A 26089-nucleotide genomic window follows, 5' to 3' on the forward strand; every position below is an offset into this window, starting at 1 on the left:
ATCCCAGAAGAGCTCCAATTCTTGCTTTTTTTCCTGGCCATTTAGTGTAAATATGCACCATCCTCCTGCTGCCTCACTGTCTCCTCACTGTCTGCTGCCAAGAACTCTCAGGAGAAGCCAGAAATGGGAACTGATGTTGAAGTATTACATAAAGGTACAGGATTTCATCAGCAATCCAGCTGCTCACCTCAGACTCCAGCCTAGGCAGTCCTGCCAGGGGATGGGGGGTGAGTGTAGATTGCAGACATACCCCCATTCCCCTGTGACTTGTGCCAGTATTTCTAAGGCAGGAACAGTGCCTGGGAGCTCCTGAACCACCTGTGTGTGTGTGGAGCCAACGCAGGCCTCGCAGAGCTGAGAGGGGAGCGGGTGCAGGAGGGTGGTGAGAAGCTCAGCAGCACCCCCCCACACAGCACCTTTTCTCCAGGCTGAGCCCCCCCAGCTCCCTCAGCTGCTCCTGCTGCTCCAGACCCTTCCCCAGCTCCGTTCCCTTCTCTGGACACGCTCCAGCCCCTCAGTGTCTTTCTTGTCGTGAGAATCTCAGAACTGACTCCAGGATTCAAGAGGCCTCAGCAGTGCCCAGCGCAGGTCACTGCCCTGGTCCTGCTGCCTGGTACAAGCCAGGTGCCACTGGCCTTCTTGGGTACCTGGGCACACCTGGGCTCTTGTTCAGCCCCTGAGGACTAATTACTGCTGTCGACTGTAATCACAGTCTTTCCCCCTTGCAACAAATCCCCCCGTTAGCGAGTCCTCCAGGCCTGGCTGGTCTCTGTGCTGTGGATCTCACAGCTGGAGCAGCTGTTTTTCACCACCAGGCTGAAACTGCAGGGCAGAGTCACAGCTGAAGGTGGCTGCCTGGTCTAACACAGGGTTTGCACAAACCCTCTACACGGTAGTTAGGCAAAGGTCTGGAAGGCAGAGAACAGAAGCTAAACTCCCACTGGCTCAGGAAATATTTTATTCTTTATACTTTCATTAGAAAATAAACATAGGAAACAAAACCACAGAACACTTGTGTGATAGAAACAAACGCAGAAGGTTCAGAGCGTTGGCTGAAAGTGCATAAGTCATGCTACCACGTCCCTGATCCCACCCTGTCCCCAAGCAAGGAGTCAGCAGGAAGCTCAAAGAGCAGCACTACACAGAGCCCAGGCACTGTGGGGCCAAGCTGATGGCAGAGGGGAGCCTGTGCTCCCAGGAGGCAGGACACATGCTGAGCAGGGAGTGCTCCAGGGAGCCAGCGATGGAGCCCTCACTGGGGCTCCTGGGGCAGGCGGGGGATAGCAAGTGTCAGAGGATGTGGGCAGGGAAATAAACAGCTGAGAACAAAGGGCGAAACGGAATCGTGGATGTTACTCCAGAACAGCCCCGGAAGCAGAAAAATCCTAGATAAAAGGAAAACCAACACAATAAACTTGAGTGAAAGGCTGCCGTGGGTGTGCTGGACTCAGGTGTGTCCAGGGATGAACCCCAATCACTCTCCAGCAAGACCTTGGTGGGCAGCAGCCACTGTGTCCCTACTGTCATGGCCTCAGCTCAGGTGACCTCCCTGCAGGGTGGGAGCAAAGGCAGCACAGCAGGGCTCCTGGTGCCACAGATGGCAGCGCTTTGCAGCTGGGGCTCTCAAGCTTCTTGAGGGAAGTACGATGTGAAGAACCTTGCTGAGCACCTGATCAAGAGCACAAACACTGCAGCCCTGCTTCTGCAGCAGGCAGTGAGCTTCCCCCCTGCCCTCTGCCCCTGCGGCCTCAGGCTTCTGGGTCTCAGTAGTTGACAGCTTTAACCTGCGACTCCTTTTGTGTGCAGCCCTGGGAGGAACCTGCAGACACAGCGACACTGCAGCCCCCCCTCACACACACTCACCCAATCTGGCTCTGCACCCACGTGTGCTCAAGGAGCACGTTTGAACATTCATATGTACATGATGATTTGAAGCTGGAACACAAGAGCAGCTGGATTCACCCTCACACATCCACGTGGCTGAGAGTGACCCGAGGACCCGCGGGGTCCTGTGGTGGCTGAAGAGGTGACCCAGTGGTATGTACATGTCCTTGGGAGGGCTCACCAGGCTGGCTGAGGCCAGGCTGGGGCATCTCTGCTCTGCCCATAGACTAAGCCACAGGAACAGCAGAGAGTGCAGCTTCTCATGACCCACTCACCCCCTTCCTCCAGCTTCCCATAGAGCCCCTGATTTCAAATGACTGCTGAGATCACACGGTTATGCACATGCTCTAGTCACAAGCAGCACAGAAAGCTGCTCTTCTGGTGCCTATTCCCACAGCATTCACAACTCTCAAGAACAGTCACTGCAAATCACTTGGGACTCTTCCTCCAGCCGAGACTTTTTAGAATGTTCTTCTTTGTGAGTTCCCTCCTGCTCACTTCTCCCGAAGGACGCAGACTCCTGCGTCGCAGCGCTGCATCCCCAGGGAGGTGACCACTTCCCAGTTGTCAATGATGGGATCGTAGCACTCGATGCTGCTCAGCAGTGAGTTGCCATCGTATCTGCCAGGACAGAAAGTTACAGGTGAAGGATGGCATTGGAGGAAGAGGCTGAGGCATTCAGAGCCCTTCCTGGGAGGCTGGACAGCCACGCAGAGCAGGAACGGCCCAGAATGGAACGCCTGCATGAGGCTGCCCTTGCTGTCTGCTGCTGCTGCTCTCCCACCTGCCTGGGCCCTGGTTGGGCACAGTGACCCTGTGGGCCGTCCCCTCTTGAAATATCAGTGTGAGGAGCGGCCAGCTGAGATGGGGCAGCCGCTGCGTCCCCTCAGCTCCCCCGTTCCAGCGCACAGAGCTGCAGGCCGGGCCGTGCAGGCCAGCAGTGCTTCCCCAGCTGCAGGCCGGGCCGTGCAGCCAGCAGTGCTTACCCAGCTGCAGGCCGGGCCGTGCAGCCAGCAGTGCTTACCCAGCTGCAGGCCGGGCCGTGCAGCCAGCAGTGCTTACCCAGCGATGGCGTACAGCCGGCCCCGCAGCACCGTGGCCCCCACGTAGCACCGGGGCGTGGTCATGCTCGTTACCGTTGTCCAGGAATCGGTGCGGATGTTGTAGGCTTCCACGGAGGAGAGATGTGCTGTCCCGTCGAACCCACCGACCACGTAAATGTGGTCGTTGAGCAGAGCCACTCCAGCCCCTGGGGAGAGAGGTGGTGGCACAGTCACACCCAGGAGTGACACCGGCAGCACCGTGCCCCGGGCTCGCTCTTACAGGCTGAATAGTCAGCTGGTCAGCTCCTCCCTCTTCACAGGACATTTTGTTATCCTCATATCTCCCCCAAAAGAGCTGATAACTGTATCTTCTGTTGTTGTTGCCTCCAATATGATAGGTGAAAACATGTCACTCCACCAAACACTGCTGACTCTCTGGCATGCGGTCACTGGGCAGCACAGCAGCACGAGAAGTTCCCCTGGGCTGACACCTGACACAGGTGTGTGAACAGAGCAGCACCAGGCTCGCTCTGCTGGCAGGCAGCCAGCTAGGACGATTGGCACAGACACAGGTTCCTCTGGTGTTTCTGGCTCCCTGGTATCACCCAGCTCCAGGCCACAGCCAGGAGAGTGACACTGCTCCATGTGAAGCTGGAGGAGGGATTTGCCTGACACTGCTCCTCTGGAAGGCAAGGAAATGCAAACTGGTTTCTACACCATCGCCGAGGCAGAGGTGGCCAGAGCATCTGTCTGAACAGCTGTTCTCACAGCAAAAGCAGCCTGGCCTGACAGGAACTTATGAAACCAGCAGGAAATAACCCCCCTGCCAGCCTCGGTTCCTCCTCAGCAGCCCTGTTCAGGTAAAGGACACAGTGAGGGTACAATGCCCTTGGTGGCCTTGGGAGCTCCTGCCAAGGGCTGCTGCTGTTCTGAGCTCCACCTTGGAGCAGAGTCAGCCCTGCCAGGCTGTTACCACCAACATGGAACTACTGCACTAATGAGCATCCTCAAGGAAACCAGCCAGCTACCCTGCAGCTCTAGGGCACAGATCTGCTTCTTTACAAACAGGGTATAAGAGACTTTCTGTTCCACTAAACGTACCCTCACTTTCCCTGTCCTTGCTGAGAGCACCGGGACAGCTGGGAGTGACCAGGCTGGCCCAGTGGGTTCTCTGAGAGCTTTCGTGAGAAGGACTTTGGCTGAAGGGACCAAACCAAGGTCTAATCAGGGAAATCAGGTCCAGCAATGCAATATGGCCAGGAATCTGAGGAGTGGCCTCCCTCCAGAATCTGTTCTGAGAGGTGAAGAGAAAAAAGGAGGAGACAATCTCTGTGAATAAAGCCAAGATTACTTTTAGTCCTGGTTTTGGAATTCAAAGACCTGCTCACAGAAAACTCTAGAAAGCTTTTTTGGGGGGCAAAAGAAGTCTTACAGGGTCCAAGGTCACCAGGATAGACTGACCTGATACTGGGATGAAGGTTGCAAGCACAACTAGTACCTAAGCTACTAGTAATTAGGAGTGTTAGTTCCAGAGTGGCAGCACAAAAACCTGGGCTAAAAAAAGTCTGTGGGCATACCCCCACTTCAGAGATCTTGGTGCTCCAGGTGACAGCATCAAGGAAGGAAGCAGCTGAGCCAGTGCTGGGGTCAAGAGCCTCACCATGTTCCTGCTCAGTCATGGCACCAAGGAGCTCATGCTGCAGGCCAAGACACTGCTGCCAAAGCCTCCAAATCCTGTGGGAAGCAAGCATGGAGCTGGGAAATGCCTATTGTGGAAGGCTTTTCCCTTGAACTCTGCTTTTGGTCTTGCCCAAAGTCAATCTTCTCTGGTGTCCACAGCAGACCCCTTGGGGAAAGCATCTCATCCTCAAGCTTCCTAGAGATCTCTGGGTCAGCCTCACATGGTGCCTCCGATGCAGGAAAATCTGCAGATTTTATCCCATGTTTTATGTGGGGTCTTCCTGGATGTGGAAAAGCGCCCAACTCCTAAATCAAAACCGTTTTTGGCAGATAAACCCACACCTAACAGGAATAGCCCTGTCACAGGAGTAAATATTTAAAGCTTGGGGTTTTGGTGAATGCCACTGCAGGCACAAGAAAGCTGAAATGTTTTTGGAGCAGAGCCCAGTTTTAGTGAGTACCCAGCACTTGTCCCTAAGCAGGAACACTGCACAGAGATCACATGGAGCCAGTGCTGCCCAGGCTGACTGAGGGGCAGTAACTGAAAGAAGCTGAGAAAAAGCAACTTCAAAAAGGGATTTGAAAGAGGGTCTGTAAGCACAGAACTACCACACCGGGAACCACCCAGCTGTGGAGGCACTGAGCATCCTGTATCTGCACACAGGGCTGTTCACCTGCACGGTGTGGAGGGCAGTGCAGGAGGCCTGAGGCACAGGGTGAGAGCAGAGAGCCAGGACCTGAGCACACAGGAGCTGCAGGAACCTCACTGGAACTCCTCTGAGAAATGAAGGAGAGCTTAGACAGAAAGATACTCCAAAAGTAGGATTTAAACTATATTTTTCTCCTAGATACAACTGCCAACCTAAAGGTCAGATAGAACTCCAAGCAGAAGAGGCAAGTGAAGAGTTGGTGGGGGATAATTACTGTGTGACAGCATCATGTTTCAAGTCAACACCACTGCTCTGGCAGTGCTGCTCTTTGGGTTCCTGCTGCACCAGGAGCTGAGGCCTTGCATGTCCCAGAGCAGAGTGGAGGTGAAGGAGCAGCCTGACAGGGCTCTCCTGCCTTCACCATGTTCTGTGCAGCTGAGGAGCACTGATCTCGTACTACAGTCTGTAGTTTGTGCCTTCTGGGCTCTTCTCCAAGCCAAGCACTGCTCCTAGTTTTGGAAGTCACACAGGACTTCCTCTCCTTCCCTGTAACCTATAACCCCCTCCCCACATTCCTCATACATACCTTAGCCTGTGAGGGAGGCTGTGAAAATTAGTATTTGTTTTGGGAATTCAGCACCTAAAACCATTCCTTCTCAAAGCCAAACCACCCACTGAGGCCAGAGCATCCTCCAGGGCAGCAGAACACACCAGCAGTGACAGCTACCTCAGTGCAGCAGGAAACACGTTGACTGAAGGCATTGTGGGCTCTTACCTGAGCGCTTGGTGGCCATTGGAGTGACATTTGTCCAGTGTCCAGTGTGGGGGTCATACCTCTCTACAGAATTCAGGATGTTCAGCCCATCATAGCCACCTGAAAGAAAAGCACAGGAGCAAACCCTGGGGCTGAGAATGTGGTGCTGCCATCAGCACAGCTCACCCCGGCGGGACAGAGGCTCCTGCAGCCAGCTCTGCCCCTGCTCTGCATGGGGCCATGTGGGAGGGCATCACATCCTCAAACCAGCACAACCAGGCCAGCCCCGTGCTGCCCTGAGCTGCCTCTGAGCACACTGAGGCCACTGCTGGCACTGCTCTGCAGATGTGCAGCTCCCAGCAGTGCACTGGCTCAGGTCTGAACAGGGAAGGCTGGGATGTCTCAAGAGCTGTTTCACAAGATACTAAAAAACCTCTGTGCAGCTTCAGCAAAGGAGCAGCATGCTGCCATCTGCCCAGGGGAACAGCATGAGGAAGAGGAATTTGTGTGGGGGAAGTGAAACCCATAAACTAGGTGGGTTTATGGTCAGGTTCAAGGCCAGGTTGGAGAGGGCTTGGAGCAACCTGGTCTAAGGGAAGGTGACCCTGCCCATAGCAGGGAGCTGGGATGAGGTGAGCTGTAAGGTTCCTTCCAACCCAAACCATTCAGTGGGTCTATGAAACCAGTGTCTGGTGTATGAAATCTGTGAGTCCCCAGGAACGGGACTACAACAGATGTGGGTGCAACACTGGGTCTGCCTTTTCTGGGGCCCAGAAGGTGACCTACAGAACAAATTCCAGAGTGCTTTGCCCTCTGGCACTCTCACTGTATTCACAGCTGGTGTGGGGCTCTGAAACTGAAATGAGTGCAACAGAAAGGAGCTGGAGAACACACAGCTCACATTTCTGGAGCACTACAGCCACCATTGTTTTGGGTGGTGCAGGTGCACCCTCTGTCCCTTGGCTACCTGCTGCATCTCTGGGCATTCAGCCACTGCTTAGGCCATGCAAGCCTCAGGTGGCACTGCTCATCCTCCACACTTCAGCCATCCCTCAAAGGTAGTGTGTACAGTCTGTATAGAATCATAGAATCACAGAATCAGCTGGGTTGGAAGGGACCTCAGAGATCATCAAGTCCAACCCTTGATCCAACCCTGCTGTGGTTCCCAGCCCACGGCACTGATGCCACATCCAGTCTCTTCTTAAAAACCTCCAGGGACGGAGAATCCACCCCTTCCCTGGGCAGCCCATTCTAATGTCTGATTACCCTCTCTGTAAAGAAATTCTTTCTAATATCTAACCTAAACCTCCCCTGGCACAGCTGAAGACCGAGTCCTCTTGTCTTGCTGATGGTTGCCTGGGAAAAGAGACCAACCCCCACCTGGCTCCCCACTCCTGTCAGGGAGTTGTAGAGAGTGAGGAGGTCTCCCCTGAGCCTCCTCTTCTCCAGGCTGAACAGCCCCAGCTGTATAATTTGCACCTTGCAGCATTTCCTGCAGTTATATGGCAGCTCCAGTCCAAGCCATTGTGATGGGAACAGTGAGAACAGGCAGCATTCACTGACACAGCTGGGAGTGCCCAGGGCAGTGAGGTTACACCTCTTCTAACCTGGACGTGACAGGCTGGTGCTCCCCAGGCAGCACCTGCGTGGTCACTTTGGTAAAAAGCCAGGATTTGCAGAACTCCCAGAGGTCCTGAGGTACCTACCGAGGCAGTAGATCACTCCATTGGCTACCACAAGCCCCGCTCCCTCCCGTGCTGTCTGCATGTCTCCCAGCATACTCCACTGGTCAATGTTGGGGTCGTAGCGCTCCATACTGGTGTGACGGCGGCTTCCGTCGAACCCCCCCGAAACGTAGATCATGTCTGCAATGAGAGATGGGGGTGGGACCCAGCAAGTCAAGAGTCAGCCATGCACATGGAGCACGAGGGCCCTCACAGATAAAGAAAAACTACAGCATGGACTGCAAACCCCAAAACAACAGACCTTGGCACACTGGGAGCCAAGGTGAACCCAGGCTCCTCAGCCTGGCTCACTGCACCCTGGCTCACTGTTGGGCTCACAGGCCCAACAAACAAACACAAAACCCATCTGGCCCTTAAATCTGCTTCTTGCTGTTGGACGAAAGAGAACAAGCAAACCCAGTTATTTTTTTCGTGCTGCAGAACCACTGAAACACTGCCATGCCCAAACCCAAACCCTGCCCATCATGAGCCCCAAGTCAGCATCTCCCCAAGGCCCTCACTCCTTCCCTGCACATGCTCCAGTCTCTCCAGTGCTGGATGATCACAGCTGTACTTGGTGCCCTGTGCTCAGTGTTGCCCAACACTGTCAACACCCTCAGAACTTCCCACTCCAGAATCCCTCACAGAGCCCCTTTCCCTCAGTGCACAGATACACGCCGTAGGAATGCAGCGGAGGCAGAGCTCCTCTCAGGATATGTGGGCAAGTTTTCCATTTCTGCACCCCAGTGGTGAGAAGGCAGAGTCTCCAGCTCCCCTCCTCCCCCAGAGCCAGCCCACTCTGCACACACCAGCTCAGGGCAAGAGCTGAACGGGCTGATCTGCCCTGGCAGCTACCAGGACACACCTCCAAGGGTCGTGGCTCCCGCCAGCCCTCGCCGCACGTTCATGGGAGCCACGGAGTACCAGATGCCATCCTCGTCCGATGTGTAATCCAGGCACTCCACGGAGCTGAGCCGAGAGCGCCCGTCGTAGCCCCCGATCACATAGATCCGGTCGTGGAGGGACACGGTGGCGACGTATCGCCTCTTACGGGTGATGCTCTGGGACAGAAGGGGAAAAGAGAGGTCAAAGACAGGAAACAACACCGGTGCACGGAGACCAACACTGCTCTCCCACCCTCTTCTGTTGCTCCTTTGGGAAATGGCCCACTGCCCCAGAGCAGGCAGCACTATGGATTTAAAGGACTGTGTCTGCCTTCCCTTGCCCGTACTCTCTCTGCCGTGCTCTTTCCTCAGGGCCACGTCTCTTTGCACTCAAATATTTAGCATTAAAAGTCATTTATCTTATGCTGCTACAGAATCTTTGATGCATCTGGGACTTTTGTGTGCCTCCCACTGGCTCCTGCAGGCACTGGTAATGGGAAAATGTGGAGACTCAGAATATTTGATGAAGCTTTTAGCCTCCAAAAAAGATCAGGATTTTGGGACACCGGGTGGTACTCGGTCTGCCCTGATCAATGATATTAAAGAAGAACCAGTTCTCCACCATTTCACACAGATAAAGGTGATTTAAATTTGGGTTGAAGTACTCCTCAGTGCAGAAATTCTCTCTTTATGCTCCAAAACACTGCAAGCAGCAGGATCATGCAGCAGCCTGAAGGCTGCACTGATTACACTGTTCCTATTGACATTCCAATTACCATCACTAACCTTAAAGCTTAACACCCCTTCACTAAGAAACACGATAGTTCTCACTCCCACAACCAAGATGTAGGTCTCTGCAGGCTCAGCTGATCAGGACTACGACAACCCCCTCTCACTCAGTCACTCTGCAAGCTGAAGTGGTTTCAGCATTCACCATGTAAATCTCTACAAGGAATTTCTGTCAGAAATCCTCAGGAGATTGCACAGGACAGCCCAAAGAGGATTGTTATCCAGCTGACGCTGCAGAATCAGTGTTCCCTCACAGCCTGGTCAGCCCAGTGGTGGTCAAAACCAGTCCCTTACCGGCAGGAAACTCCACTCCTGGGTCTTGGGGTCGTATTTCTCCACCACATCGATGGGGGACTGTTGGCTGCCGAAGCCGCCGATCACGAGCAGCACTTCGTTAGCTCCTGGGGCAGAGCGGGAGAGCAAGGCCAAGTCAATCCCTGCACAGCCAAAGGGTCACCTCAGGGGAACAACCTCAAGAAACACTGAGCCTTCCCTGGTGCAAAGCTGCATCTAAATCCCTGTTTTCCTCACGGCTCTGGAGCAGGGACCTAACCTGGCTCCAGGCACTGGACTCCCTCTGTGCTCAGTGGGGAGGAGGAGGGAGAAACTCTTCAGGGTGCGTGGCCGGATGGCTGACGGAGGGGTCAGGAGCTGGCTGCTGGAGACCTGTTCCTCCTAACTTCAGAGGCACTTTGAGAAGACAAGCCAGCTCAATTAGGTGCTGAAGCTGGCTCCTTTCTATCTCCTTTTGTGTTCTTTCCACTGTTTTTCCCCAAACCTCTCACCATCCCCTAGAATCTGGAGGAGAATGCCTGCTTCCCTGCAGCCACCTCACAACACAAGGCCTCCCCTAAGCTGCAAGTAACAATCCCCACCTGATTTCGGGGACTTAGTTCACCACTTAACTGAGAAACAAGTCAGGCTGTCTGAAGCTTGGATAATTAAGTATTTTCTCAGGAATTGTTTCTTAAATCTTGTGTATTTTATTTCAAAGTTGCCTTCCCTCTACTTTCTTTTCTCTCAGATGGTCTCTGAATTTTTCTTATTTCCTCCATGGTTGTTAAATAACAGCTGTGACCTGGAGGGTTTTAACCTCCCTTGTACCTACTGCCTGGAAGGAGGGTAGAACAGCTGAGTATCCCCTGGGCCCCTCAGGCCCTTTCTGAACAGGACTTTATCACTAGAGTTTAGGACTGTCCACCTTTTCATTGCAGAAGGACCGAGCACCAAGCAGCAAACACTTAACAAGACCCTCTCTGTCACAAAGCAAAAGATGAAGAATAATATAAAAAATAACTGGGAAGGATTCACAAAAGAGCTTCAACACCTTGGAAAACCTCCTGTCCAGTAAGACAGCTAAAAGTGCAATTACTTCAGTTCCTCCCATGCAAAGTTAATACACAACTGGATCACAGTTTATAAGTGACACATTGTTGCTATCAGATGGTATGGAATAATTTAAAACAGCTAGGGTTGAACCTTTGGTTCAGTTTTAACCTGTACAATTAAACAATAAAACAGTTTTGTGATGTCTTTTTATCAGGTGAAGCATTTCAACTAAGAGCAAAAGGAAATGTGTCTTTCTAAAATCATAGAATCATAGAATGGTTTGGGTTGGAAGGAACCTTAAAGCTCATCTCATCCCACCCCCTGCCATGGGCAGGGACACCTTCCACTAGACCAGGTTGCTCCAAGCCCCGTCCAACCTGGCCTTGGACACTCCCAGGGATGGGGCAGCCACAGCTTCTCTGGGCAACCTGTGCCAGGGCCTTGCCACCTTCCTGGGGAAGAATTTCTTCTATTCCCCTCTTTCAGCGTGAAGCCATTCCCCATTGTCCTATCACTACAGTTCCTGATGAAGAGTCCCTCTCTGGCTTCCTTGTAGGCCCCATCAGATATTGGAAAGCTGATGCAAATGACAGGCTGAGCTGAAGTGCAGGTCACTGAAACTGGTGTAGGAATTCCCACAAAAATGTGCTGTGGCCTGGACTATGCTGGAGCAGCATAACAACGTTCCCTGTAGGCCAGAAAAGTTTGATCAATGTGTCTCTGACAAACCTAGTTTGCCTTCTTCCTTTCATGGGTAAACTGCTTTCTGTCCCCTAAAACAGGTCACGAGGGGATTTTGGGGTCCCCCTCCACCACACCTGCAGCAGCACTGGAGAGCACCCAGGGAGGGCTCCTTGCAGGAAGAGTGGCCCATGCTGGCACTGATGTGAGTGCACTGGGATACAGGCATGGCACAGACAGTCTGACAGATGCCAGTAAAATATTTTTCCTTCTTCTGTAGGTCATTCCTACTGTTTATATTGCTCTTGAGCACTCACAGCCCTAAGTCAAGCATTTTCCCAACAATTCAGTGACTGTGCTTGGTAGGAGTTACTGAAATAAAGGAAGAAATCATCATTTATTGCCTTAGCAAGGCTAAGGAGAAAAAAAAAAGCACCTATGAAGGGAAAGAGGGACCTCTCCATTTCCCTCCTTGTGCCTTCCCCTCTCCAATTCCCTGTGGAAACTTGCTGGCACTGTAAGGCAGCTGTCATTCACCTCACAGCTCTCTCTGGACACTGATAGCTGTGTTTTCAGACAGGAAGAAACTCTTCCCACACTTCTTGGACAGCTGCATACAGGTCAAACATATGTGCAGGAACCAGCAACTCAGAAAACTGGTTTTATGGTCAGAGCAAGGGCCTGGGATTAAAGGCAATCAACTGGCACTAAGCAATCATGCTCTGAAAAAAAAGGCCCCTCTGTCCTCTGCTCCAGTCACCTCTCTGTCCCACTGGGGACCGTGGGATGACGAGTTACTGCTCGTGCCCATCAGCACAATTACGAGGCACTAGACAAGGTGTCTAACACAACACCTGCCAGTGCCCTGGCCCCCCTCTCAGTGTCCTTTCCTCTGCAGCTCACCCAGACGTGCTCGTGTCCTGGGTCCTTGCATCTGGCTCCGGAGCTCGGGCCGAAGGTGGAATTTCTTGGCTTCATCTACGAGGTCTCTGCACTGGAGGCTGCAGCGTATAAAAGGCTGGGGGGGAAACATGAGTCACTGGTACATGCACTGTATTTTAGGAAACCTCAGAAGAAGTGTCCTAAAGCCAACTCTTATCAGCTCAGACAGCATGAAAAGGACTTGTGTGCAGGCTGCAGTGTCCTGATGCAAACACTGCACGCAGGGAAATGCAAAGGCAACTGAAGACCAGAGTGCAGCTGAGAAGATGTGGCTTGATTCTCACAGTCTGGCACTGCAGGTTCCATAAGGAAAATGACTGCAGTGGAAAACTCTGGAAAAGCCACTTCTGCTACATTTAAGCCAGCAAAAGTAAGTCTGAGAAGGGGAACTGGCAGTGAAGTCACACTGGAAACCAGTTTGCCTCGATCTGCCCCACATGACTCGGCCTGCACCTGCCATCAGAGAAGAAACAGGGAGCACAGCACGATGAAGCATCTTAGCTGATTTACTGCCCTGACCTGTGCACAGGGAACATGGAGTTGTGGAGAGGCAGCAGAAGCAGTGAGGTCTTGTTTAAGAGTGGGGGGCACTTCACCCAAAGAACAGCCTCATCTCCTTGCACAGTGCCTTGTAATTCCCCTCCCTGGTTGAGGGCCTGGACCAACCTCCCCTGAATGCTCAGCACTCAGTTGCCCTTGGGTGTTTGGTGTATATGCTGCTTCCATAAGCTCAGATTTATTTGTACAGGTTCTTGCTCTTTGTGCAAGGCAGCCAGTGGTCAAAACCCACAAAGGGCCAATACTCCACTTTCCACACCACCCCAGGCTGAGGATGTCCCACCAGCATGTGGCACTGCCAGACTGGAGAGGGCACCCTCTGCATTCACTCTCAGGGAGCTGAGAGCCTGCACACACCATCTCAGGCTGGATTGGGAACAGACCCTTTTGGTACCAGTTTTGGTACCAGACCCTTTTCCATTAACTTCAGTTCCAGTTTGAAGTAGACCAATCCCTTCAGCTCTGGCACAACCTAATTGCCCGTTGGCTGCCCTGGTTTAAGAACATCCATAGTCTATCCCATCCAAGATGACTGCTGCTAAACCAGTCTTCTTGACGTAGAGAAATGTCCATCATTCACCACTCAGCACCTGTCAGGTGACAAGGGCCAGTAACCCCTGAGTACCTCCCATCACTGTCTAAGCTGAAGGCTGGTTTGAACTTCTCTGTGCCTTCCTTTCAAACCTTGCCTGGGGTCAGCATCCCTTTGTGTTTGGAATTAAACTTCCACTGAAAAGCTTAATTATCTGTTATCATCATCCCCATTTTGGGTTGCCACTGCAGCATCCCAGCACACAAAGCAGCAGTGTTAGCCATGGCTCTCAGCCATGTGTTGGTCCTGGGTCCACACAGCCGCTGTCCTCAGAGGTACATGCTGGCCATCTGTACCTCAGACACCTTCTGAGGAGCCATGTGTTCTCTGGGATCAATGCCAGCAACCTTCAGCCTCGGGAAGGGGAGCTGCCAGTGCTTAGGAATGAAGGCAGAAAGCACTTGTTGGAGGTTCTAACGGATGACAACAGAAAGGTGCTGCATATATCAGCAGAGACAGCTGACTAATGGCTCTGGACGGGGCACCCTCTGGCTGCAGAGTGGGATGCTGTGGCTGCTGGCACAGCAAACCACTGCTCAGTGTGACAGTGGCACTGCGCCCGAGCAGGGACAGCTCCGGAGCATCAGCATCGAACAGCATCCACAGAGAAAGACCTTGGCACATGTTCTGTGGACAGCAGGAGCCCAAGCAGGGCCATGCACTGACAGGCAGGCCCTGCTCCCAGCTGTGCCCGTACCTCGGTGTCAATGACGTCTGTGATGTAGCGGGGGGTGAGCAGCGGCATCCGCACGTACTGCAGCAGCTCCGGCAGCGACGCCTCCCGGTCCTTCTTGGAGTGCTTCACCCAGTTTATAACTGCCTCGAACACTGGCTCTTCAGAGTCCACCTGGAAAGAGGAGGAACATCCTGACAGACTGCAGGATAACATGGGAGCTACCACCACAGAGCAGAGAACACCCAGGCTGCTGACGCTGCTCCACAGCGACCAAGGGAGTGGGAAACTGCAGCTAAGAGTCTGTCAGGGAAATCCCCATGAGCTGTAATCACAAGCACCATGAAATTCCCTCACTTGCTTTTCCTTGAACCTGCATCTGTTTATTTCCCTACAGCTGAGATCAAGAATGGGCACTTCAAGTGCCAGAGCAGTGAGTGGTACGGCAGAGCCTGGAGCTGCCACTCACTGACCTGAGTGGGAGGTCAGCTCCTGCAGGGAGCAGCTCCCCAAATTCTCTGTAGAGCAGGAGCTGAGGTCCTGCAAAACACAGAGTCATTATAGAGAATATATATCAGAATCCTGTTTCCTTTGCACAGAGCAGTGACTGGCTTAGTCCCCAGCAGCCCTGTGCCCATGCACTGCCCTTCGAGCACCCCAGCCAGACCAGCTACATTGAAGGGATTTTTTTATTTCAATCCACCTTTCAGAAACTACAAACGATTGGATTTCAGAGTGGAGAACCCCAGGGCATGAATGTTACTGTTTATTTCTACTGTTTATTTTATTTTATCAGGAGTTTATTTCTGTCTCCATTTAGGACCAGCACATGCTGATGCTAACACCACTTTCAGAGATTACACTGACTAAACCATCTAAATTTGATACTGTTAGAGAACCTCAGGTGCTGTGGATATCTATGATTACCAAAAGCAAAAGAACTGTAAAAAATCTCTGTAATATATAATTTAGGCTTGGTTTTGTTTTAGCACATCTATCAGACCATCCAACATAAAAGCAAATCAGATATGAATTTATTATCACAAAATCTGTTAACTGAGACTAAATATGAAGATAAAAGGAGAGCCTGTGACGAGAGGACTGAGCCTTCCCACCAGTCTATGACTGGTCCCCTTTGAAGTCCAGTTTGAAGCTGTCAGGCAGAATGTTCTGAAGCAGGGAGTCACAGAGGTTAATTATGTAAGGCCACTCTTCCACGCCATTGATTTATATTTGTTACAGTGTAATTTGGAACAGCCTCTTCCTATTGGAAATACAGGGAAAGGACAATTACAGCTCACAAAAGGAGAGCAGAGCACTGTATTGTTTTCAATTCCCTCACCTCCTCCTTAAATGCAATAATCCTGCATCGATTTATTCCCTCCTGAACTGAATGTCCTCAGATATATTTAACAGTTTTGTTGTTCATTAAATAATTTGTCCTCTGATAAATGATGAATAACACTAAATGCAGCACCACAGTGAGGACCTGCCATGGTACTTCTTGAACGACCTGGGGATTTTCTGAGGGTGCTCCCTCAGCACACTCTCATTCCACACAGCACCTCTATGCTGGCACAGCAAGAGAGATTTGAGAGATTTGTTCCTTATTCCAGAAGGATTTCAGTTGGAAGGGACCTTAAAGCTCATCTTGTTCCACCCCCTGCCATGGGCAGGGACACCTTCCACTAGCCCAGGTTGCTCCAAGCCCTGTCCAGCCTGGCCTTGAACAAGTTACTCTTCCTTCTTCTTATAAGCCCCCTTCAGACACTGGAAGGGGCTCTAAGGTCTCCGTGGAGTCTTCCCTTCTCCAGGCTGAACACCCCCAGCCCTCCCACCCTGTTTTGAGAGCAGAAGGGCTCCATCCCTCAGAACATCTCCATGGTCCCCTCTAGACCTGCTCTAACAGGTACTTTCTTGTGCTGAGGATCCCAGACCTGGACACAGTGCTCCAGCTGAGGTTTCACAAGGACAGAGAAGAGGGGCAGGATCCCCTCCCTCACCCTGCTGGTCACATCTTCTTAAGGTATGACAGTGCATGCACACCCCACTGCCTCCTGCAAGGCCTGAACCAGCCCCTCCAATCCACAAGGAATGTTACTCCGCAGGCCTGGCTCATTCTGCAATTCCTCATTATTTCCCGGTTCCTGCCTGAAGCTGCTGTCAGGATCACCACAGTCCACACCAGCTCAGCCCTCACAGCATTAAACTGCAGCTTGTCAAACCCCAAACACACCCAGCCTTCTCTGCTGCTGATCCCGCTGCTGATCCCACTGCTGACCCCACTGCTGACCCCACTGCTGATCCCAGCTGGAGCCCAGTTGTTCACTGCTGTCTCACGTGCTCTTTCTCAAGCAGCCTCATTAGCAAGAGGATGTCAGTGTGGCTGAAGGCCACTTTCAATGTATGCATCAACAATTCTCCTGTGGCTACCCCCACACTGGCTTTTCAGGAATCCCACCAAAGGTAATCCTTACATTGGTTTGTCTCCCAGAGTTCCTGTTCCTCTGAACACTGAGTAGGGATTACTTCAAGCCCATCAACTACAGTGAACATCAGCTCTCAACAAAATCCACCTCAATAAATAATCATGCCCCGCCCTCATTACCAGGGAATGTTGAACTTATTCATAGAGAAGTTGGAAAAACGTATTTGATGTGTTCCAGTCAAAAAGCAAATCCTCCAGAAACCCACCTTGATGGAACTTAAATTTGGGAACTAACTCCCTGCAGAGTCAGACCTCCCTGCACCATCCTGGGGATGACACAGGCATTCCTTGTGCTGCTGAGCAGCAGGCAAACACAAGTTAAAGCTCGGGGTATTTCTAAAATGTAGGGATTGAGACAACTTGTCTTCTTCAGGGAAAGGAGGGAACAATGTACCAAGAACTCTGCAGAGGGAACTCACTGTGATTAACTTGCAAGAAACACTTGTGTGACAATAAATTCTTACAGAGAAACTACATGTTATTGATCAATTACAAATTAGCAAAAGAAATTAGAACTTCTTGAGAATTTTATTTCAAATTAGGAACTGTGTGAGAAGCCCATCCCAGGAGTATGGACTAACTACTGACTGGTTTCAAAGTTTTACTTCAACGCTTTGCACAGTAATGGTACTTTTCAGGTTTTACCTGAATTTCATCACACTTGATGAGCTTTTCAACCTCTTCTTGATTTAAAAGGATAAACTCTTCATGCTGAACCACCTCTGGAAAATGTTTCTGGCTGAAGACCTCTGCAGCTTGCATTAGATCCACACAATTGTGTGTCTCAGCAAAATCCCGAATGCCCAAACAATTTGATGGATCCAGCTGGCTTTCTAGAAACTCACAGCAAGCTTGTTTCACACCTACGGAAAATTGGAGGGGTGAATGAGCGCTGCAGGCTTACTGTCAATCCACTGCTTTGGAAAGGGCTTCAAAGAAGAAACTTCTAAACAATAATGAAAACCCAACTCAAGTAACAAGTAGAAATACTATAGAAACACAGACATGCAGGTATTGCTTTGGAGCAGGTGAGGACACTCAGTGGCAGCCAGACAGACCATGTGCCTGGGCTGGTTTGAGCTCTGGCTGTTCTATTTAAATGAAAAAATAACATCAATCTGATACTAGGAAAAGACTCCAATGCGAGTTGTACTCACTTTCACGGATTATAAACCATAAATGTATCTGCTAGTGGATATGACTATCAAATTTCTAGGTTTTCTATGATAATTTTTGGGTAAGCTGCCTGGGATTTGGGTTAGTTGCCCGGAATAGCTCCACAGGTGCACATGCAATGACATCAACCAGTTTGTTATTGACCTGTGATGGCAGGTCAAATGACATCTAGGATTTGCCTATTATAATAATTTGACTGAGCTGTAACATTTATCTGCTACAGCCCACAATGCCCCTTGGGAATACTCCTATACAGTAGCCCAAAGCACAGAACAATAACCTGTTTTATCATCTTTTTCTGCACCCAAGTCAGTTCCTCTACCAACGAGACCACAGAGCACAAGGAAACAGGAGTTTGACGTAACTACTTATAAATATAATTCCTCCCCCAATTTCTCTTCCATTCACAGAGGGTCACACAAACCAAATATGTAAATAGCAGCAACTATGCAATATGTGCTGCTCCTTGAATTACCTTTCAGCTGAAGCAGACATGCTGCTGGGAGCAGTTCTTGGACGTTTTCTACTGTCACATGCACAGTTTCTGTATATACAAAGTCCAGCAGGATTTCCATGGTGGAGGCTGTCAGGCCCTGGATATCCACACAGGGTTTATCTTTCTCCGAGAGCTGCAAATTAGAAGGGACACACAGCTATATTTTTTAGCAATGTGATCAGAAATCCCACAACACTCAGCAGGTTTGAAAATGAGACCTGTCAGAGAGGTTTCAATAGAGATTTGTCCTTTCTCTTTTTGGGCTCACTGAAAGAATAAGAAGAAGGAGGGAATTTCCCTACAGAATTCACTTACAGGATGAGTAAGATAAAGTTCATTATGGATCAGGAGGACAGTCACACTGCACTGTAAAACCTGCCAGCTGAGATCAGAGTGAGCAGAGATTACGTGTGTCATCTGTGTAAGACAACTAAACCCTCTCCTCCAAGCAGTAACTCCAGCCTTTACTCCAAGGAACAGTCCAGGGGAATTCCTCTCTGGGCTGGATGTGTGTAACACCCTGCAGTTCTCATGGGCTCCCCACCTCACTGTTATCCCCAAACAGGTTCTGTCACCCAGTGTGCAAGAGGCCAATCCACATCCAGAGTTGAGATATTTGATTTATTTCAGTTCTGTGCAGAAAGGGGAGCCAGGTGGCCAATCCCCAATGCCAGCACTGGCAAAACTGTTCACTGTTTATACATTTTGGCAAACAAAGGCAATTATGCTCATTGGCTACAAATTACCTAGTTCTCTTGTTAATTAGCATTGTATCTTCTATTGGTTAATGATTCCCTTGTTTCTTATGCTAAGAAGTCCCATTCTCAGTCTTTCTCTTCCTTTGAGGTGGGAGAACAGGGCAGAGGGGAGATGGGAGGTGGTGTTTCTGGAGTTGGTGGTCCATGGGTTGGTAGTCAGGATCTGCCCCTGCCAAAATTACCTCCTACCCACTTGGAGCTGATTTCAATACAGTTGCTGAGTTGGCTTTCTTAGTTTCTTCCTTATCTTGGGGGTTCTGCCAAGTGTCCTTGTGGCCTGGAAATTTGGCATCTCTGTGCCCACTATCAGTAGCACATCCTTCTGCCCAAGTTTTGGTAACCTCCCCCAGGTCTGAGATCACTGAAGCAGGTCCAGCTCTAAAAGTTAACAAGGCAATTCTACCAACATGTCATTTTCCTTTCTAACACCTGGACATCATCACCACTCTGCTCTAAAACCAAACCAAACCAAAAAGCTTTCTAAACTGGTCAATTCCTCACCCATTCTGCAAGCTTGTGGTGAAGGTTCCTAAAAAGAATGACCATAGGCCAGAAAGTTAAGGTTAAACGTCGGTTTATCTTAAATATTTGAAAGTAAAATGACAATATATGCACTTACACAATCCAGACTTTGTCCCCTGACTATTTTATCACCTCTATGATTCACTTTGGAAAATTATTTTTTCCAAGGAATGTTATCCTCTCAACGGTCAATCTTTGGGAACAGCAAATTCTGTGAATCCACCAAATTTGCACAAAACTGAGATTATATTTCACAGAGCATCAGCTTTGTGATTCAGTGCCTCCACCTCAGAGCTGCTGGCACAGCACCTGGTGGTTCCTGAGCAGTGGAACAGCAGGTGGGCTCAGCAATCACAGCCTGCACAGCTCAGCAGCATGGCTGGACCTCAGCAGACGATGATGTCCCTGCCACACGCTGCAAAACCAACCTGACTTCTGAAGCACCAGAGTGAGCAGATGAAAGCCCACGGCTTCTCTTGCCAGGAATGAGCCCAAAGCTGGTACAGCCAGTTGGGCAGAGACTCAGGAAGCAGAAAGCATGATCAAAGCATAATCGCTGGGCTTCGAATTTGCCACAGCTGGGGAAAAAGGAGGTGACACAGAAGTATAGAAAAGAGCAGTGAAAGCTGCTCCTGCAGAGGCACTCGCTGGCACAGCAGAGAAGGGAAGGGATGTCTGCTGGGACTGAGCCCTGTCTATGATGCAGAGATACACTTGCAGCAGAGAAGTGCAGGAGGTAATGGTGAACCTAGAAGTAATTTGAGGGAAGAGGCCTTTCAAGCCTGTTGACTCAGTGAATAAACTTTATGGCTTTCAGAGTCAGGAGGGAACAGCAAATTACCTTGTCTGACCTGCTGTGTGACAGGCCAGGCATTGCATTCAGAAGCTAAAACCAATTCCTGCTTTGGGTCAGAGAAAACATTCTGAAAACAAGACTAAGCTGTTTGGTAGCACAGACAAAGGACACAGATGTCACCAAAGGTCAGAACTGATCAGACAAGGTGTTCAGATGATTCCAATAAGCAAATAGAGACACAGACCACGCGTATTTAGAAAAAAAGAAGTTACAAACTTCTGTTGACAGGAGGTTACAAGACCACCAGACCTCCTGGTACTTGTAAGCATCAGTTCTTCACACATCAACCTGGAGCTGGTAAAGAAGCTCCTGACTCACAACCAATATTCAGTAATCAGGCATGCACATACTCTCTATTCTGCTGACCACGACACAAACCATGGGGACAACACTAAACCACAGAGATGATCACTTCCTGCTTCCTTTATATTTCTGCTGCGTTCCACTACTGGGTTGTTATTTTGCTCACAGGTTACTCACGTGCTAAGGATGCCTGGAAGGAAGGAAGGAAGGAAGGAAGTATTTCAAGTAACTTCACATAATGTATGTGATGCAGAATTGGGATCCTAACATCATACCTTAAAGAAGGATCTCAGGGTGGAGACAACTTGATTCTGAACATAGAATCGTGAAATGGTTTGGGTTGGAAGGGACCTCCCATGGGCCCTCTCTGTCAGTGGGAAGCCATTCCCCCTTGTCCTGTCACTCCAGACCCTTGGAAACAGTCTCTCTCCATCTTTCTTATGGGCTCCCTTCAGGTACTGAAAGGTCACAATTAGGACACTCTGGTGCCTTCTTTTCTCCAGACTGAACAACCCCAATTCTCTCAGCCTTTGAGACTTTTCATCCCACGAGGACCCTGAGCTGAGCTCAACCCTGTGTGTGCAGCATTAGAGAACTGCCTGCAGTGCTCAGTGCTGGGCTGCTGGCACACAGACAGTCCTTGTTCATCAATGCTGCCCCATATTTGGACTCAGAATGCAAAATTATGGCCATACAGTGCTAATCAACACACAGGCTTTCCTCTCTCAGGTGTTCAGTGTTTCCTTTCCTGGGTGTTCAGTGGCACCAGACACATCTCTGCATCTCTGCTGTTGGAATTTCAGAGCAGTTTCCCCCCTTGTTGTTTAATATCAGAGCTCCGCTCACCAGCAGGGAGTAGAGCTGTGAGGGATTGAGCCTCCCTCCTACAAGCACATTTCTAACATTATAAAAAGCATGCAGCAGTACAGATCCCGAAATCAACTGCAGCATCCAGGAAGACACATTTCCACAATCAAGGAGAGTCACTTCGAGGCCTCAGGAGTTTTATCCCAGGATGACCAAGTTGCTGAAAGCCTTAAGGCAGGGGCTGCAGACCAAAGCTCTGTTGTGAAACACAATGTTGCTGTCTTCTATTCCATCCACAAGTCATTGTGCTGGGTTTGGCTGGGGCAGAGTTAATGTCCTTCCCAGGGGCTGGCATGGGGCTGTGTTTCGGATTTGTGCTGAACACAGGGATGATAATGGAGATGTTTTTGTTATTGCTGAGCAGCGATCACAGAGAGCCAAGGCCTTTTCTGCCTTTCATACTGGCGAGGGGGCTGGGGGTGCATGGGAGGTTGGGAGGAGACAGAGCCAGGACAGATGGCCCAAACTGACCAAAGGGATATTCCAGCCCACAGGACATCATGCTCGGTGTATTAAGTGGGGGGAAGAAGAACTCGGGGGGTATGTTTGGAGTGATGGTGTTTGTCTTCCCAAGCCACCATCTCACGTGACGGGGCCCTGCTCTCCTGGAGGTGGCTGAGCACCTGCCTGCCCATGGGGAGCAGGGAGTGGATTCCTGGGTTTGCTTTGCTTCCATGTGCTGCCTTTGCTTTCCATGTTAAATTGTCTTTATCTCAACCCATCAGTTTTCCAGCTTTTACCCTTCCGACTCCCTCCCTGGTCCCGCTGGTGGGGGAGCGAGTGGCTGTGAGGGGCTTGGGTGCTGCTGGGGCTCAACCACGACAATCATGCAACTCACTCTGCAGGACAAAAGGCCTACAATTTTGGAACTACGTTCTTACCCAAGGCCACGTCTCGTTTTTGCCTATACTAATGCAGATACACAAAAGTACACTGGAATAAACCCCAATTTCTTCTTACTTGCAGGGGAAGTGAAATGCTGGCACGACAGTGCTAAGATGTGGCTCACTTCGCTCCAGAGTGCAGTGACATTGACCATGTAAGAACCTGGAAACAGCAGTTGTTTATTTTCAGAATAGTATTTCTCCACCTTCCAGAGGACAAGAACCCTTCAGTTTCTAGAACACAGCCAACAAAAGACAGAATAGTTTCTTTCTGAGGTGGAGACAACAATCAGCTCTTAAGAGATCCCAAGCTATGTTAACTTGACCAAACACAGAAAATGTCAGTGCACAACCAGGGTCCAGGGGAGCTAAAAATGCTCTGCAATTTTTACTACAAGAACAACTCTGTAGGTAAAACTGATGGTGTTTCAGTTCTCCCACACTGCTCAGCACAGGGGCAAAGGAAAGTGTTGTAAAGAGCCTGAGTTCATCAGGTGATCAGTGACTTCTTGTTCTGGAAAACAGGAACAGAAAATGGGACGAGAGTAATACCAATCAAGACTGAGAACTTTTTAAAATGTTAAAGTCAGAAGTGAGAGAAGGAAGGAAACTAGAGAGACAGGGATGGGCAAAGGCAGCTCTTTATGACAATGTCTTCTGACAGTCTCAGTGCTGTCCTGGCCATGCACAGATGTGGCACCAGGAATGCCACGGCATAAACCTGGGACATAACACCAGGAATGCTGTGGCATAACCCTGGGACCAGTTTTGAACAAAGCCTTGTGCAGCCCCAATCTGGTACATCAGAGCAGCCAAGCAGTCCCCAGACTGGCAGGAGGCGAGCGATGAAGTGCCATGGACTGTTAGCCCATGACACCACATGGCACTCTGAGCTCCCTCGAGTCCCAGCCACGGCCAAACTGCACCCACAAGTGCCTGGAGAGTGCCCAAGCACTGTCCCATCACACCCCCCAGGACACAGGAAGCAGGTCCACTCTGAGGCTTACCAAACTGCCCTTTCCAGGAAGGAAGCTCTCCCACAAACACTCCATAATCGTGTGCCCCTTGGCAGGCTGGTCACTTTAGTGTTTCCATGCAGAAAAACCCCAAATTTGGAAGAAATACAAACTAAGCAAAAGAAGCAAAACCCTTAAAGCAAAGGCAGTTTGCGGTGGAAGAGAGCGAGTGATCCTGCCTGTTGTCCACTTTCCAAGGAAGAATTTCATTCCTAGGAAGAACTACATCTCTCAATGAAGATGTTACAATTAACACGAGGAATTAACGAAGGAACAATTAACGAAGGAAGGAGACACAGCTCAGCTCAGACTCAAAGCACATCAACCCTCAGCCTTTGTGAGCAGCCACAAAGAATGTTCTGGAGCACATGGAGTGACTGGATCTCTGCACACTGCCTAGAGGAAGTCCAGAAGTCAAAAGCATTGACAGGAATGCGGAGGCAAACCTGAAGAAGCAGAGACACTCTGCTGTACTGCTGTGCACCTGGAGCTACTGGAGAACAGAGAACTTCAGCCTCCAGGGATTGAATTTGCTTTGTGTAATTTTTGCTTTAAATTACATTTCCTTTATGCAGAGAAAGAGCATAAACCTGATGAATTTACAAATTTCACGAAGATGTGGACCAAAAAATATACTGGTATGTGATCAGGCCACACATGTCTTCTTTTGGTTGCTTTGCACAGGACTGTAAAAACTGAAACACCTGCTTCCCTGACAGCACTGAGAGCAGTGGGCACACAGAGAGCTGTGCCACAGCCTTCTTTGCTGGGTAAAATAAAGAAGAAAATAATTCTCTGCTGCAAGGACTCCTGGGCTAGCAGGGAGGGCTTTAGGACCTATGAGCTACTTGTTAATGTTTCTCCCTGCTAATGGGAAAGGTGGTAGGATAAGGAAAGCATCTTCTGTAAGAAAAAGCCACAAAAGATTGATTCAAACTTATAAAAGACAAAGCCAGGCAAAGCATCTGATGTTTAACAGCACAAACGAGCACCAGTTTTAGCTCAAACAGCACCTGCCAGTGACTCAGGGAAACAGCACAAAGGTAGTGCGAGTCTCCCAGTAAGAGCCAAGGTGCTCTCAGGTGGGATCTGCTGGGTGCAGCAGATCTGGGGCTCAGTCACCCCAGCCCCAGTGCTGGAGGTGACACCTCCACAGCACGAGCCAGCAGGCACCAGCTGCTCAGCCAGTGCCAAGGGGAGCTGTCAAACCCCCTCCTCCTTTCCCCAGGCACTGCTCGCACAGCTCCACACCAGGGCTGCTGCCCTTGGCAGGAAAGATGCCCAGAACCACAGAAACCACAAATCACCACTAGAAAAATAAGTAAATGTATCAGAACCCTCTGGTTTGGCAGCTCAGTCTGCCAGCTCGCTGGACACAGGGTGGTCCCAGCACACCATGATTCAGGACCACAGTCCCAGGTACAACCTCCTGCTCCACACCAGGCCACGATAAAGGGCTCTGGGGCCACCATGAGGGGACCCAGAATCACCACGAGGGGCTCCAGGGCCAGCATGGGGGGATCCAGCAAGACCCAAGGCCACCATGGGGGGACCTGAAGCCACCACAGGGAAATCCAGGGTCACTGTGGGAGAATCCAGAGATACCCAGGGCCACCATGGAGGAATCCAGGGCCACCATGGGGGGATCCAGAAAGACCCAGGGCCACCATGGAGGGACCTTGGGGCACCATGGGGGAAACTAGAGAGACCCAGAGCCACCATGGAGGGACCTTGGGGCACCATGGGGGAAACCAGAGAGACCCAGAGCCACCATGGGGGGACCTTGGGGCACCATGGAGGAATCCAGGGCCACCATGAGGGGATCAAGATCCACTATGGGAGCATCCTGGGCCACCACGGGGAGTAGCCAGGGGACTCCCAAGACCACCACAAGGGGATCCTGGGCCACCACGAGGGGGATCCTGGCCCAGCTGCTGAGCAGCTCGCCAGAGGGCAGCCCCGAGCGTCGGGCGGCCCTGCCTCCTCCACCCACGGAGCACCCAGGGGGCCGGCGGCGGCGGCAGCACCGACCTCGCTGGTGAACATGGCGCAGAAATAGTCGCTGCAGGCGGCCAGGACGATGCGGTGGGCCGGGAAGTCCTTGTGCTCCACGCGGAGGGTGACGTCGCAGAGCGTGTTGCTCTTGCGCAGGGCGTTCATGGCGTTGAGGATGGACTTGGCGTGGGAGTTGGTCATGATGTCCTTGGGGGGGGCCATGGCGCGCGGCACCTGCGGGCACAGCCAGCACGGCCACATGGCACGGGCGCCCCGCCGCCGCCAGGGGGCGCTGCCGCCCCGCCCTGCCCGCCCCTCAGCGCCCGCCCCGCCCCGCCACCGCCCACCGCGACCCCGCGGCGGCCACACCCGCCTGGGGGGGGGCAGCCCGGCTCGGCTCGACCCAGCCCAGCCCAGCCAAGCACAGCCCAACGCGGCCCGGCCGCACTCACCGCCGCAGGGAGAGGTCCCGGCCCGCACACCTCGCCTGCCCCCCCCCCGCTCCGCCCTTCCCCTCTCCCCGCGCGGCGCGCCCTGATGGCGTC

At 51.2% G+C, this 26089-nt stretch overlaps 1 protein-coding gene across 2 annotated transcripts; it reads right to left on the reverse strand.

Moving 5' to 3' along the window:
* Nucleotides 1-942: 942 nt before the first annotated feature.
* Nucleotides 943-26089, reverse strand: KLHL12 (kelch like family member 12). Of its 2 annotated transcripts, XM_017821390.1 has the most exons (12): nucleotides 25997-26089; nucleotides 25581-25778; nucleotides 18323-18476; nucleotides 17317-17534; nucleotides 14208-14357; nucleotides 12322-12436; nucleotides 9703-9809; nucleotides 8601-8796; nucleotides 7718-7876; nucleotides 6033-6131; nucleotides 2947-3133; nucleotides 943-2505 (listed from the first exon to the last, which is right to left on the reverse strand). In XM_017821390.1, the coding sequence occupies exons 2-12, from the start codon at nucleotides 25764-25766 to the stop codon at nucleotides 2379-2381; spliced, it is 1698 nt and encodes a 565-aa protein (XP_017676879.1). In that variant the 5' UTR covers nucleotides 25767-25778; nucleotides 25997-26089; the 3' UTR covers nucleotides 943-2378. The 2 variants fall into 2 exon arrangements, with proteins under 2 accessions (XP_017676879.1, XP_017676878.1); XM_017821389.1 differs by lacking the exon at nucleotides 25997-26089 and having other exon boundaries at nucleotides 25581-25805.

Source organism: Lepidothrix coronata, unplaced genomic scaffold (assembly GCF_001604755.1).
Source record: "Lepidothrix coronata isolate B3197 unplaced genomic scaffold, Lepidothrix_coronata-1.0 Scaffold90, whole genome shotgun sequence".
Lineage (NCBI taxonomy): Eukaryota > Metazoa > Chordata > Aves > Passeriformes > Pipridae > Lepidothrix > Lepidothrix coronata.